The sequence below is a fragment of the Barbus barbus genome, assembly GCF_936440315.1.
Source record: "Barbus barbus genome assembly, chromosome: 30".
NCBI lineage: Eukaryota > Metazoa > Chordata > Actinopteri > Cypriniformes > Cyprinidae > Barbus > Barbus barbus.
In genome coordinates this window covers 11,067,206-11,084,021 of record NC_136758.1, presented here as the reverse complement: position 1 = coordinate 11,084,021, position 16,816 = coordinate 11,067,206, and the positions used below count along the sequence as shown (strand labels likewise).

General features: G+C 38.5%; 1 protein-coding gene across 1 annotated transcript in view; it reads right to left on the bottom strand.

Annotated features, from left to right (window-relative positions):
* Positions 1-2,031: 2,031 nt before the first annotated feature.
* LOC306850612 (unconventional myosin-VI) overlaps positions 2,032-16,816 on the bottom strand; it is a 56,141-nt gene continuing 41,356 nt past the window's right edge. Inside the window, exons 28-32 of the mRNA XM_079386327.1 lie at positions 14,249-14,409; positions 7,484-7,587; positions 6,317-6,448; positions 3,809-4,027; positions 2,032-3,606 (exon numbers count right to left, since the gene is read on the bottom strand). Coding sequence (XP_079242453.1) covers positions 3,407-3,606; positions 3,809-4,027; positions 6,317-6,448; positions 7,484-7,587; positions 14,249-14,409 — 816 coding nt within the window. The 3' untranslated portion in view covers positions 2,032-3,406. The remainder of the gene's footprint in view (positions 3,607-3,808; positions 4,028-6,316; positions 6,449-7,483; positions 7,588-14,248; positions 14,410-16,816) is intronic.

The following is a 16,816-nucleotide window of genomic DNA, read 5'->3' as shown; positions in this document are numbered from 1 at the left end:
TATCCAGACAGTTTTTGTAAGCTAAGCGTGGCACCAAAGCTCTTCAGTGTTATTCAAGCAACTCAACTCTGCTGGTTTCTAAGACATTTGGTGAGAGTATGAAACAATCTCTATACTCAAGGATCAGCAAAGCTCTTGGACAACTGAAGGAATACCTCCAGGAACGAAGACTTCGATCCGTACTGAATGTATTTTTAAGTCTACCTGCAAAAAATTGTAAACTATGAGACATGTAACATGTTGGATGCTTTGAACCCTTCTCAAAGGTTTGTTTCCTCCCTCACAATGAGGTATTTATTTACAAATTGATACACTGGGTTGTATCTTAAATAGAAAATAGATTCTAGTCATCTTTTCTAGTCTATCCTCAGTGTCCCAAACAAAGAAAATGAATTTAACACAGTATTTCTGTAACTCCTAAGGGGAATAAAAAGACAAAAATACAGACGTGGTCATGGTTTCTTTGTTTCTACATGAAACATAAAAGGTATTTCTGATTGTGTCTTTCGGCTGCAGATAAAGTAAATCCATATAGTCATGAGTGTGATTAAATTTTCATGTGCAATGATGAATCGTTCATGATCAGTGTTGGGTAAGTTACTTTCAAAAAGTAATTAATTACAGTTACTAATTACTTCATCAATATTGTATTTAAATTACTTTACTAATTACTCTATCTGAAAAGTAACTTAGTTACTCAATAAGTAACTTAATTATTCAAATCGCTAATTAGGCTACATCTTAAAATCCCTATAAACCTTAATATAAATTAAACTCTATATTCTTTCAATTCGAGTCAAACATAGAATAGTTTAGCCTTTTAGCTTTAAAACAACTGTAATACTTAAAAAAAATTATGAAAAAAATGTAACCACCTTTGGTTAACAAATAGAAATACTCTGCAAAATATCTGAATAACAAAAAGGCTTAAAAGTTAAACAATACATTTCAGTTTGGCAAGAGGTTCAGGAAAAGCCCAACTAGTAAAATCTGTACAGGTTTATGTCAAAATAACACGTTAACTAATGTAGGAAAGAATAAATTACAGAAATGATCTTCTCTGCTGAATAATGTCAGATCGCGCTGTTCTTATGAGGTAAATTTCTCATAGCAGGTCTTCTTTCAAAAATGATGAATATTAGATGATTTTTTTTTTTTCTTAATATTTTACATTTTTTTCGTATCTAGGTGAGGGCATATGCGCGCAGGTGACTGCATATAATGAGCTCAGACACGGGAAAGACTGTACCTTGCTCTAGTTTCATACGGATTGCATAATCAGAAACATTAGTTTTTAATTTGAATTCGTTCAAGTGTCAAGTAGACACTTCAAGATTTTTAGATTCTATTGATTCTTATATGTATCCGGCGCCAGGGCACCTCCATCAGAGGGGCATTTGAATTTCTGGGGGGGGGGGGGGCGGCACAAATCACGTTTTGTGTGTGTGTGTGGTGGGGTGGGGGGGGGTGGGAATCGTGCAATCTGTGATTGCGTGCAGTTTCTGACGCTCGCTAAAGCGTGCAATCGCTTTCTTATGTGCGCTGTTTTACCGGTTTCACTTTCGCTTTCGAAACGATCACGTTCAGCAAGAAGGGGAGAGGATGGAAAGTGGGGGGCACCGTAACTCTGCCCGCGAATGCCCCCTCTTGGTGCCGGCCCTGATTTGAGTATTTAAGGTTTCTCTGTGAATCAGGAAAATCTGAAAGTGAACGCACCCGCACGCGGAGGGTTAAAGCCGTTGCATTCAATATCTTTAGACGGTAAATTTAGATTTCAAATTCAATATTGCTTTTAGAACTGTTGAAATTATTTACTGTATGTAACGCAAGTACTTTATAAGTAACTGTAATTAAATTACCTAAAAATGAACAGTAATCCCTTACTTTACTTTTTCAGTGGATAAGTAATTTAATTACAGTAACGCGTTACTTATTAACGCGTTACACCCAACACTGTTCATGATAATAGTCAGGGTCCCTGACTAAAGCCAAAACTCTTTATAACTACAAAGGCAAAGATCTAAACATAACCCAGATTTCATATGGAACGTGTTTATTTTGGTCTAGCAAAGTGATCAGAGCAACAGCGGCCAGAAAATCAGAGTATATTTAACCCAGAAGACAAGAAACAAATAATGAACAAATTATACTATGCATAAACTGATAGTTTAAGATGACACCATTTAATTAGGAAAGGGCTCAATGGAGAAAAACATTAGCATATGAATAAACAATGTCTGGATAATGACAGCAAATTGATCAAATGCAGCAATTTGGTCTGTGCTAAGTTTGCAGAATGTTAAGAATGTCATTGGTTTTTCCATTACTTCTGTTCTTCAGGCAGTTATAACCAAATGAGATAAGAAAGGGCCAGAGAAGCGCATAATGCGACACTCCAGAGCACAAGCTCATTTAAACGTAATATTTTCTTGAGTTGGTACATAAATAAATGTAAAAGTGAGCGAAATCTACCACACACGCCGACAGAATTCACAGCAAATCATTAACAAAGGTGCCATTATCACTTAATTGAACAGAAATGAATACGCCCTTTAGCATATCCCCATGATTTAAGTACAAAATTGCTGAGCAAAACCATGCACAACAGCAGTGAATATCATGTTTTATGAACTAAAGCTGCTTTTAAGCGCATCTATAAAATTCATTATCAAATAGATGTAAAGGCTATTTCAGATGGTGCATTTCTTGGAAACCACAGGTGAGACAAAATATTACAACCTAATTTATTCCAGTGCATGATCCTCATTGGCCTTTACCACCATCATCTGATTAAATTAAGGATACTTTGACTAGTTATTCAATGTATTCAAATATTAAATGTTTCTCCACAATAATGTCCATTTAAGTCTTATAAGATAATTTTATTTTAAAGGTCGAAGTGTGTCATTTCTGCAGCACTAGCTGATGGAACTGCAAAAAAAAGGGGCATATCTGCCCCCAAACTAAGCCACTGGCTAAGCCAGTGTTGCTCGGGCTAGTCAGGATGCTCAAACGCGTTTTAACACGTAACAAATAATCCACCTCACCTATACCAGTAATGTGACTGAAAGATTTTTACTGAAATATGTCCTTTTAGAAAGATTGCACCTAGTGTATTTTAGATTTGCATGAGTGTGATATTTCAACAACATCCCTTTGAAATATGAATTAGGTCTGAAAATCTTAAGGCATCTCTGAGCAACAGATTCAAGCAAGTCTCGGATTTGTATGAAGACTGGTTTCTAAGTTCACAGCAAAATGAAGAACAAACTACAAACAAAAAAGTAAATTAGACAGCAATTGCTTCCACTAGAGTTGTGCAGCCCTTTGTTTTAGCTACCCCACTTTACCGTCTACATCTACACGTGCATAGATCATGTAAACCAAGAGGAGGAACGGTGGATGTTCACTTGAGAAGGTTCTCGAGCATGGCGGTTGCGTAGGTGGGTCGGGCCTGCTTGCTTTCGATGGCGTTCCTCAGGTACTGGATCCCACCGCAGCGCTCCCAGATCTCCTCAAACTGGCGCGGGAGGATCTCTGCTCCACGTTTTCGTGTGAGCCCAGTCTCCTCCAGACTCAGCTCACACATCTCCATGTCATCCTTACCTGGGTACAGCAAAGGATAAAAGGCATCACGCTATGCCCGAGTACACACCTCACATCCGCAGATAAGACTCCAGTAACGGTTTCAAATGCTTTATCTTTCAAATCCTGCTTCTATTCTGAAGAATTCATTGTTCACAGTAGGGGAAAATTTTAGTTTTATCTTATCAAAACGTTAGGTAGTGCTGAAGAAGGCCTTTGGTACCTGCTACCAAGAGGATTGGCTGCTTGTCTGGATGAAGCTCCATCTGCCTGGCGATCCAGGGCCCATCAAAGTGAGCATACCACCAGCCTTTTTTCTTGTTCTGGGGGTCTTTGTACTGGTCCGCGGGTCGTATGAAGGGAATGCGGAAGTAACGTTGCTGTCGGTTCATTGCAATCTCTTGCTGCCGGGCTGGGACGGGTGGAGCGGGGTTCTGTTGGGCTGAAGAAATATAAGAGAAAATTAAAAATAAAATAATTTTTTTTTTTTTAAATTAAAAAAAAAATCTGATAGTGGTATTTGTCCACTCGAAACTTGCTGCCATGACTCTAGGGCCCTTGGGTTGGTTGCAATCAAATTGCTAAAGTGTTCCAAGTACATTTTTTTGTGGTTGCTCTGGGAGGTGCACCTAGAGTTCGGCACGGGATGGATTTGTATAGAGTTCTCTCTCTTTTCTGCCCACTGCAGGAATTTTTTTTTTAAAAAGTTATAATTTGTCCCACCTGTTTCTCTCACATTTTGTCCCACTCACAAAAACCAGCAGGTAGAGGTCTACTTGAAATTTCAGTCCCTCTCCTGTAAGATTCTGTTCTGCTATGGTGCCATATTTTTTTTCCAACTTAAATTCTCACCCCCATGGTACATCATCCAAATGAACCTGAAATACAGTATATCAGCACCATATCTCCAACTAGATGCTTTTCCTTTCAAGTTCTCCATTGAAGGCCAGGTTGCATATCATATTGCAGTCTTTATAACTCATATCATTCCATTTCAGGTCCTTCTCATTTAATGTGTCCCTATTATGGATTTTTAAGTGCAATGTAGCTGTATGTGAATGTAAACAGTCTACAAAGTTGCAAAACTGAAAGTGGATCAAAGTTGTGGCCTCTCAAAAGAAAGAGTCAACTCTCAATCGCTTAAACGAGTCGTTTAAAATTTGAATTCCATTTTCATGAAGTTCACAAGTTACCACATTTGCATAATGCCTGCCTACATTCTACGTGGACATCCTGCGAAAACTTGAACCTTGGTTTATTTTCACTTCCAATGGATGAGGCTGTGCAGAATCAGAGGTTAAATTCATCTTTACTATGATCCCACAGCAGTATAACTTTTGCTGTGTTGCCGTACGTGAGTTCAACACGATATTCGTAAACCGGTTGTCCTTGAAAGATGGGTAAGGGCATTCAAATCACAAACTGTAAATATGATTATTAATTGTTTCTTTAATTTTCTTTCGAGTGCAAAATATGTAGTTTTGTGTGTTGTGTATAGAATGTCTGTTGTTCTTATTACTTGGAGTCAGTGATTTATTAGTACTTCATGTCTGTTTGGCTAACGCCTATACCCATTGTTTGAGTCTTTACGACATTCCGTTTCCGCCATGCGCAATCACACCAGACTGGGTCATCGGACCAATCAGAGCAGAGTAGCCTCGTGCGAAGGAGGGGTTTGGAAAGATGAATCTTCAAACAAATAGTTCAAGAGTTGTTGAGAAATAAGGTAAATTTAAATGCACATTATAAGAAAACAAAAGTGTTTTTTGACCTTGCATGCATGTAACCATGTTGTTGGGAACTCAAACCGAACATTTCAAATAGGGGCACTTTAAGATAGGTCTCTTCACATCTCTCCTCAACACACTTTGATTTGAGGCATCTTTCATGTTTGTTCCCCAAATGGTATGAGTTAAACACCAAAATAGCATTTGTTCAAATCAAATTCTTTACATCAAACCATCTATTTATACTTTATGCTCACAAAAATATATTAACCAGACATGAGTGGCATCATAAAAAGAAGTACGCATTTTAAATCCGTCATCCCTAAAGATCAAATAGCTTCAGAGGTCGGCATAATGTCAAGAAAGTTCTCAGAGAAGTTCTCAGCACTTCAATATTGACTTTGCAAAGCCAGAAGCCTGATTTCATCTCTCAGAGAGAAGCAGCGTAAGCCCCATGCACCTGATACAAACACTCCACTGTTTGAAGGTAAGACACATCTGAGGATTTCACAACAAGAGAGCCTGAGAGTTTGAAGAGGACCTGCAGGTCACGGAACTCTAAATCTTCTGTTTGTTCTGCACGAGCAAACACTTAAAAAGCACTAAAGTCTTCCAGCAACCAAACACTGTGACGTGCCTTTCAAGTGGGAAAATCAGAGAGAGGTTTGATTTCCTTGAAACGGCAGTGAGTGCCTTTAGATGTGCTTTTAGCTGTCTGCATTGTGTGCATGACAATGCTAACGCTAATCACAAAATGTGCCGCAAGGTTCTTGAAAAGAACAACAAACAAAAAGTGCACATTCAACCTTGAGAAACTGCTGCGACGCACACATTCACATAAAAAAGGACTTCAGAAGAGTATCTTTCCAGAATAAATATTATGCTGAATCACCTTTTGCCATTACAAATGAAATCACCAGCTACATACGACTTGTGACAATTTGAATTCTGTTGTTCCGCCACCGTGCAGGCCTATTGTCTTGGGGAAACAGGTCATATCTTACCATAGTCAGTGACCGATTTGGGAGCCCTCATCTCAGTGTCTGTATTTCGCTTCTTGTTCTTTGATTTCCAGGCATGGTACACCTTCAGACGACGATGAAATTCTTCTCGGCATGCTGCCAGCAACTCTATATCTACAAGGGTGAGAGATTACATACTGCATTGTCATGTATAACGAGCCAAGTTTCACATGACCTTTCATTTTAAGTGTTCAGGCTCGTGCTGAACATGAACACGGAACAACTGTTAGAAAGTCTGTCGACGTTCAATTAAATTAAGACCATAAGTTTCCTAGCTTAAATAGTTACCAATATGCTAAACCTAAATTTTCTACATCTGCAACACTTTCTCTCTTGAATGGAATTCAAAATACTGTAGGATGTTTATCAGAATGTCTTATAGCTCAGGGATGTCCAAACATGTTCATGGAGGGCCATAGCTCCTACCTAATTAAACACACCTGAATCAAAGTAACCAATGTCTTCAGGCTCACTAAAAACCTCCAGGCAAATGTGTTGGAGCCGGTTGGAGCGAAACTCTGCAGGATGTTAGCCCTCCAAGAGCAGGACTTGTGACCCCTGTCATAGCTGCTGTTTTCCATACAATAAAAGTGAATATTTATAGGGAAATGCCAAAAAAAAAGCACCAAAATAAAAGCAGTCTGCATGGCTTGATTTTATGTTTCACAGAAGAAAGAAAACCATATGGGCTTGAACTGACAAAAGGGTGAGTTAATTATGGCATAAATTTCATTTTAGAGTGAACTATTCCTGAGTCAAGAGACAACTGAAAATTAAACCAACATAACAGACCAAAAAGTCAGTGAAGCACAAAATGGATTTAAGTCTTTGTGATTAATGGTTCAACTACCATAAAAGACAGATAAACAAATCTGCAAATAAAAACACAGCATATATAATGCATTAACTTTCAAAATAAATTATGGATTGAGAGCAAGCTACAAAATCAGTCACTTCCAAAAAGCTGTGCTGTCGCAATCTCCATCATGCTAGTTTTCCATCTTCAAAATATTACATGCTAGTCCCTCCATCTCTCTAAAAATAGTACATGTCAGTCTCCAATCTCCAAAATGACATGCTTTTTGACATGAACAGCTTCAGGTGAGCAGGAAGTTCTGCGATCAGATTGAGAGGACTGATTGCTCTTACCACAGGAGGTGTTGATGGCGTCTCGCAGCTCAGCGTACTTCCACTTGCTCAGGTCGTACTTCTTCACCCCAGCTGCCACCTTGTTGGCCTGCACCTGCGCACCCCTGAAATTGCACAGAGGAGGAGCAATTTTGAGTTTTTCTTAGCTTCATATTTCTCCATAGGTTCTGATCTATCTCCTAAGTTCCTGTTACCAGCTGCTAAACGTTCCCTAGGCCACAGCACAATCAGATGATTAATTGGCCTTCTGCTAACGTGGAGATACATTCTCTCTGAAAATTGTATTGACATGGAAATAGCATGGATCATGCCAAATTAACACCTCACTGAGCAAATTAGATGCAGCCTTGGCAACACTGAGCCACAACAGCAAGGGTTGTTAATGGCGGTTAATGATGGTTCATGGTGAGCGAGGGAGGGCCGCACGTGAGCTCTGCAAGGGTTTTTGCAATCTTGACTCCCACGGTGCTCTAAGCCAATCAGAGCAGGGATCGTCTTCTTCTTTACTAAAGACACACAAGGTCTGTGAGGAGTCTGTGGGGCAATTGCAAAACCATCACCAGCCTGATTGTTATCCTAATGGCACCACTAAATACAACAATTTCAGGACTTGTGTACTATGCAATCACAATTTTTAGCATGTAGGTTTTTGATATGGTTTCAGGTGGTCCTGGATGGCTGAAGAAATAAATAAGCAGTGAATGTGATCTACAGTAGTCAATATTTGAAGTGGATCAAAACCTTTCATCAAAGTTGTCCTAAAACCAAAATGCATTCTTGTCTTATGACAACTTTGATGAACCTTTTTGATCCACTTCAAATGTTGACTATTGTATATCTGGTGATACCAATGCCATCATTTGGTAATGCAATAATGCAATTATTGTGTTACTTTTATAATTACACTGTTGGCCCATCCCTTACACCTTATCCCACCCTTAAACCTACCCATACCACCAAACCCGTCCCTAACCTTGCCTGTGCAAAACTGGTTGCGGGTTTCCAGGGATATGTGTGTATGCTAAGGTGTTCTGGGAAGTTTTCAACAAGTTTCTAAGTTGTTGTCAGGCACCGCTAGGTGCCGAATGTTTGTTACCATGTTTCTAGGGTCTTACTAGGTAGTTGCTGTGTGTTCTCAGTGTTTGATACTGGGGTGTTCTGGGTAGTTGCTGTAGCATCCCTTCTTTAATGTAAACCTATGAGATTTTTTTTCACAGCCTGATCTGAATTTATCCTACACCTCTAACCCCAAGTATAATGGTATGAGGAATAATAATGATGCCATGATAAGCACAGCTAATGATGAACCCTGATAACCTTATGAGAGATTGTTGTTTGATTAGGTGACTTCAATAACAAGCTCATAATTCTCATCCTACTTAAGAAAGACCTGCAATCTCCCGAGCCAAATCATTTCTGAAGACAATTATTCCAGTACCTGAGGCCAAGATTTAAAGTCATAAAGTGATGACGTCACCCTACAGCCTTAAAGCAAACTTTCTCATATAAAAGCAGTGACAGGAGTCCCAGAAGAGACAGAGGGTTGTCAGTGTGAGTGGTGAGTGTGTGTCTGGGAGGAGCTCTTGCATGGCTGAACATGGCGACACTGGATGTAGGGACACTCTGTCGACTCTGACAGCTGTGAAGAGCAAAGCTGCTTAACAGAGACCCTGCGAGAGAAGTCACTGAACCAGCAACCCTGCTGATTAACCCACTCATACAGGTGTAAGCGGAGTGCTAACACAAACACGCAGACAAACAGTAATGAAATGTCAACACCAGTGCTGGGAAAGCTGCTCACAATTCAAAGCAGTTAAACTACAGTCGAGCAAGCATTTAAAAAAGTAATTACTATATTACAAACTAATAACAAAAAGTACTGAACTCCATTAAAGCTATTTAAGGTGGGAAATACCTTTTAAAATATACAGTGGCCCCAAAAATATCTACATATTAAAAATGTATCAGTGTTATTGCATTTTATATACACACACACACACACACACACACACACGTGCATCTCAAAATTTGAATATTGTGAAAAAAAAATTGTAACCCATTTCAAAAAGTGAAACTATCATAGATTCATTAGATGTAAAAACATTTCAAATGTTTTTTATTTTTGTTTTTTTTATTTTGATGATTCAAGCTTAGAGCTCATGCTGACTTGGCAATGATCCAGAAGACAATCACTGACACCCTCCACAAAGAGGGTCATTACTGAATTGGGTGGCTGTTCACAGAGTAGTGCTGGTCGGTATGACCAAAAATTTATATCACGGTATTTTTCAAAACTATACCGGTTTCACGGTATATGATGGTATTTATTTTTTTCATGCATGACCGGGTGTTAACCACATATTCTACTGACTGAGAGAGGAAAAACTGCAGTAGATTGACTTAGAATGCCCTATTTTACTGTCATGATGAGAGAATATTGTAGAAAAATTCCACACTAAATAGTGACTAAATACGACCCATTAATAGCCTACATGTTAACCAGGAGTCACTCATTTATAATTGCGACATCGTCTGATAAAAATCAACATGCATCTAACATTACACTAAAGAGCGGCTATGCGGTGGTTTGGCTATATTAGTTTTTTGTCTCATGCAGCGCACTGTCTGTGTCTGAGTAACAAACAAAACAAACAAACAAACAAAACAACAAACAAAAAAGTGCATAATATTAACAGACGAAATATGCTCATATTTATAATTCCAAACTGTCAGTAAGTGACAGGTGCTTGGAAACGCTGTTTTGTACTCATTTACTGGCGAGTCTGCTGCGGTACGGCCAGCTGAATGCACTGCTTCTTCTCTGCCGCTCACTGCACAGAACAGACGCAGAGAGAGGCGACACTGCGCCGGGAGAGTCAAATCTCACGCTCGCGGGGCAGCACTGGCGATATCTTACAACTGAACCATAAGGTTTATCCAAAAAAGTCGCTAAGTTTGTATATTCTTTGAAAAAAAGCCGCTAAAAGGGTCTGAAAGTTGCTAAATATAGTGCTTAAGTTGCGCTCGTGTGTGAGACGTGGGAGCTGATGGTAGCACGCGGTGGATATTGTGGATAAGTTCTTCTGTGTCATCATGTTCTACTAATTCTACAGCTTCAGTTTCGGAACTTTCATGCTTAGTAACACATACAGCTGTGTCCTCGCCACAATGCAATAGTGAAAAGAGACCTCTCTCTAACAGTGTCGCGTTCCGAACGTTATTTAAATGATGCCGGTATTGCGGTATTTTAAAAATTCATATCATAAGAAAAATAAACATCGGTGTTCGGTATGAACCAGTATACTGCCCAGCACTATCACAGAGTGCTGTATCAAAGCATATTAAATGCCAAGTTAACTGGGAGGAATAAATTGGGTAGGAAAAGGTGCAAAAGCAACAGGGATGACTGCAAGCTTGAGAATACTGTCAGGAAAAGCCGATTCAAACGCTTGGGAGAGCTTCACAAGGAGTGAACTGAAGCTGGAGTCACCACGCTCAGACGTCTTCAGGAAAAGGGCTACCAAGGCACTTCTGAAACAGAAACAACATCAGAGGCATCTTACCTGGGCTAAGGAGAAAAAAAAACAGGACTGTTGCTCAGTGGTCCAAAGTCCTCTTTTCAGATAAAAGAAAATTTTGCATTTCATTTGGAAATCAAGGTCTGGAGTCTGGAGGAAGACTGGAGAGGCACAGAAACCAAGCTGCTTGAAATCCATTGTGAAGTTTCCGAAGTCAGTGATGATTTGGGGTGCCGTGACGTCTGCTGGTGTTGGTCCATTGTGTTTTATCATGTCCTAAGTCAATGCAGCCGTCTACCAGGGGATTTTGGAGCACTTCATGCTTCCATCTGCTGACAAGCTTTATGGAGATGCGGAGTTCCTTTTCCAGCAGGACTTTAGCACCTGCCCACAGTGCCAAAACCACTTCCAAGTGCTTTGCTGATCATGATATTACTGTGCTTGATTGGCCAGCAAACATGCCTGACCTGAGGCCCATATGGAATCTATCGGATATTTTCAAGAGAAAGATGAAAAACAGTCGATCCAACAATCAAGACGAGCTGATTGTGCCTCAGCAGTGCCACAGGCTGATTGCTTCCATGCCATACCTCACTGATGCTGGAGTTTGTGCTAAAGGAGCCCCGACCAAGTATTGAGTGCATAAATTAACATGCTTTAAAGAACTTGAACTTTTCTGTTTTGCACATCCTTTTTTGATTTATCTTAGGAAATATTCTAATATTTTGAGATACTGGATTTTTTACTTTCATGAGCTGTAAGCTCTAATCATCTAAGTTTTATTTTTCTACATTTTTGCTATGTCACACCATTAGGACACAGTCCAATATTTATTTGTCAACTACCCATATATATAACAAAATATCAAACCATGTGACATTAATTGTAAAGATACTGTAGTACAAGCACATTTTCCAAGATTTTAAAATAGAAGTTTTCAAAGTAATTTTATTAAATATTAAAATGACTGTATATTATATTATATTACATTGTTACAACATATTTCTAATTTCATATAAATGCTGTTTCTACAAAAATGTTATGAAGTGCAACCATTTTCAAGACTGATAAGTATACAAAAGTGTCTGAGACTGCATTTTACCATAATTTGTTTGCAGATGTCATTTGATTTTATATTTTATGTAAAGCAATGATATTCATACATTTTAAGCACTTAAAGCATTCAGTGACTATAGCTTTCAGCAGAAAATACAATATGAAATAAAAAATTCTGAAACATTACATTTTGCAAAAGAGCTGTACAAACCAAACCTCTAGAAGTATTACTATAAAAATACAGGCAGAGTTAGAAGCACCACTGCTTCTGGTTAATGACTCCACAGCTAAACTGCCATATGGGGCATTTCCTAAGTGACGTGTAGAGAAGACCAAACAGGATGATATTTTATTGTTTTCCCTCTGCTAGAAGCTAATTGAAACTGATGACTCCAGATGACAGCACAAGAAGGAGGATCATAAACACACTGCAACAAAATTCTCATTCCTTTTAAAGCAACCCTTAAACACTAAAATGCAAAGCCAAGTTTCTTTTTCAAGTACCATCATCCAGAGCTGAAAATATTCATGCTGAGAGCTCGAGACATGCATAAATCCAACATATACTTTGAGGCAACATAAGTAAATGGAAATAGGATTGTTGAGCTCCTAACATAAAGACAAAATGGAAATAAGACTGAAATGAATCAACACCTATAAGAGACTCCTAAAAGCACCATGATTTTTTCTACTAACATTTTCTGAGGAAAGCATGAGTAGTGCTTGATTTTTTTGTTTGCTACCACAACAACAGAGTGTTCTGAGTGGTTTCCGGAGCATTCCTATACATTCTATATTGTGTCGTAGAGCCCATTCTCAAATCTCTATGATAATCTGATCTGTAGATATGACTTGGATGCTTCATTTAGTGCACGTTTATGGGATTTTTGTACCTTTTATCATTTGTCAAGCAAAAAAAATAGTATATTATTGTATAAATGCCAAAGATTAATATTTAGTAGTGCTGTTAAATTGATTCATCGCAATTAATTGTTTACATAATACGTGTGTGTACTGTGCATATATTTATATGTGATTTATATTATATATAAATATATATTACATATATTTCTTAAATATATACATATATGTATGAATGTATATTTATATATACTTAATACACAGTATACACACATACAATATGTAAACACAAACTTTTTGTTTTGGATGCAATTAATCGCGATTAACATAATTCCCATCCTAATATTGACAGCCCTAATATTTGGTGTTGGGGGTTTGTTCAAAGTATGGACAACAGTAAGAATGATTTTAAGAGAACTGTAATTGGTCAACACCTGTAGAAAAAAAAAAAAAGACTTCAATCCTCAAGTTATGTTCTTGATTTTATTGGTTCATGCTCCATTTCTGTTGGAACACAAATCTACAAATATAACCACGTGCTAAGTCTCTATATTCAATCCAAGAACTCCAAGAAAAAAATGTATTCAAGTACTTTATGAAGTATTTAGGTTAATATCAAAACTAAGAATTAGCCCATTGTTTGCTGTGACTTTCTATGAGTAATCCTCTATCTAGGTTGTGGTGAGATTAGGACAGGACGTGATTGTGGGTAATTGTGTTTAGACCCAATGAAGTGGAAAATTAGGGGAAAAAGAGGCCTGTTCTAGCTCTTACATCTCTGTGAAGAACCAAACACCTGTGGTACCGTCACTGGAGGGGAGAGGAAGCACAGAAAAAAAAAAAAAAGGTTTGGATGACAACACGGTCTTCTCAGCACCCAGTTAGCACGTGTAATAACAGCAGAACAGCCTTTTATTTTATTATACATAAAGTAGGAACAGGCAACACTTCTTTGTCCACTTCCATTAACTAAATGAAATATGACTCTCGGTGCTGCACCGCAGGCATCTTGTGTTTCTGTTTACCTGCTTTTGTAGACACACGAGTTGGCTGCAGTAAAAATGATTCATGGCATTTATGTAACGCTGTCTGGCAGAACCTTGTTCATTGTTTGTTGTTCTGTCGCCGCTTGAGACCATACAGGGGCTTTTCAGATGGAAATCTCCATATAAAAATATCTGCGGTTTATGTGCGTTTTATGAATGGTAACCAGGGCACAACCTGGCGTGGAGTCTTCCTTTGTTTGATTTCACCCGGTTACGCTGCTTGAGATGTCGACTTTATTATTTTATTATGGTGTGTGTGTGTGTGTGTGTGTGTGTGTGCGTACCTGCGCAAGCTGGGGTCCATTTGAGCTTCATCCTGGATGAGTTCTGCCTCGCTCTGAGCGATCCTCATGGCCAACTCTCTGTCCCTCCTCTCCTGCTCCAAGACGGTCTGTCTCTGAGTCTCTTCCTCCCGCTCCAAAGCCAGCTGCATCTCAAGTTCACCCTGGAACAAACATACATTCCCACAAATCAATAATACACACACACAATCTCAACACCTTCGGCGTTTGCCACACCTGTGCCTTCTTTCAGTTCCAACTGGATGGCAACACACAGAGACACAAGCATACAAATGGGTGCCGGCAGGGGTGCCGACGGTAATGACCACATATTTGAGCATATTTGGTGGGCCAAAGAAGAATTCCAATGAGTTTGACACCATCCCTATTAAAAAAGAAAAGACTTTTGTATGCTTGTTTGCTGGTGTCCTCAAGCAAAACCACCATTTTCACAACATAGATGCTAGTTGATTTGCTAAATTTTGTTGGTGAGCAGCTAGCTAGATCAGCACCTATTCAGAACTAACCAGTAAAACCCAGCCTGGACCCCATTTAATGGTTTGACGGGCGCCGTTTCTGCACTGTCAAACAGCTTCACAGTATTAAACAAGAAAGTAACAGAATCAATGATGCAAACTTCAAAAATGAGGCAAATCCAAAATTCTGTAGCTGTTATTATTCAGCTCCAGTCAGTTCAATGTTGGATCAGTTCAGTTCAAAAAATGTGTAAATTAATTATAAAAAAATTCAGTTAGCGATAATCACCTCAACTGACGACAATAGTGTTGTTATTCAGCTTCATTTACCCTCATGTTGTTCCAAACCTGTATAAAATTCTCTCTTATGTTGAACATAAAAAAGAAGGTATTTTGAAGAACCAACCAGTTGTTGGTCCCCATTGAGTTCCATAGTAGGGAAAGAAATACATCAACTGATATTTTGACTACCAGCATTCTTCAAAATATCTTCTTTTATGTTCAACATAAGAAAGAAATATTTGGGTGAACTATCCCTTCGAGTCAGTTCAATGTTCATTCATTTCAGTTCAACAACAGCATCGATGTTGAACAATTCATGAATTATGAATAAATTTGATTTAGCTAAAAGCAGCTATAAAGGAGACAGTAGTGTCATTATTCAACTCAATTCCGTTCAAGTTTTGCTCTCATCTGACAGTATCAGTGCTGTCAAATCGATGGCAGTACTGAATATTAAGTGTTTTTAGAGCCAACTAAGCAAACAAAATCAGACAGAGACAAAGAACCCAAACTCCACCAGGTGAGAGAAATCGAGGAGAAAAAAGCTCAGTCAGTCAGGGGACCAGTTCTCCTCTTGCCTAAATGAAGGGTTGGGGTAAATGTACGTCACACCGGCATTAGCTGGAAAAGTGTTGATACATTTCTTGTTTAAACAGGAATTGTTTAACGAAAATGTTGATATGCCCACGAGTGCCAGATGAGGAATATTTTGATCGGAAAAAAAGAAAGTTCAATTTAGAAGCGTATACCAGCTCACACCTGATTTGCTGACTTTAAGAAAGGTTGCGGCAGCCTTTTGGTCATAACATTTCTCTGCGCAATCACTATGATGCTGTTCAAGGCAGGCTACAGAATTCCCTCAATCTCCTCATCCGCTGGCGTCTGGTACATCTGAGGGAAGAGAGATTAGTGGGCCGGCCCTGCCCCGACGCACCGTAACCCATCTATAGCACTGCCCACTGAAAGGATATTAAGCCATTACGCTCCTGCTGTGTGCTAAAGTATGATTGGGTGTATCATCGAGACTGTACTGCAGCCAGCCGGCTTGGGATTCTACGTCTAGATTGTGCTAAATGAAAAAAGGAAAAAGAATAAAAACAAATGAAATGAACAGGGTGGTTTTAGATGTGTGAGGACAGTCTGGGACACACTGGTCATGATAAATCTGAGCTATGAATCAAACTGCTAAAAGCAGGAGAGACTTGGTGGAAAACAGAGTGATGTATTATGGCTGAAAATAACAGTGATAAACATTTTATAAACAGTGTGACAACAGTCTTTGAGTGAACTGCAAATGTTTTCTTTTGCAAAGGGTTTCAGTTCATTCAAGGACTCCCAAGGTATTTTTGAAGTTAACAGAAACAATTGTATTTTCAAGGCAAGGTGATAGAATAAACATTGATCATTTTTATATAAGGGGAAAAGAAAGATAGAGGAAGAAAGAGAGAAAGACTTGGCACAATATGGAATAAAATCATTTAATGGAAATAGGCTTAAAAGATTTTATAAGGGCTCATTTGTTAACATTAGTTCATGTTTTATCTAACATCAACCAACAATCAATATTAATTGTAGTTTATAAAATATAATTGTTGATTCATGTGAGTTCAGAATGTATTACTGTTATTGTTAAATACGTCAACAGATACAACTTCTGATTTTAAAAATGTATTAGTAAATGTTGAAACATTAACTAATATAATAAAATACTACAGAATTATTGTTCATTGTTAGCTCATCTCAACAAATGTCTGATGGAACCTTATTGTAAAGTGCTATCAAAATGGCACAGAAGAAATTAAATCATTCTCAG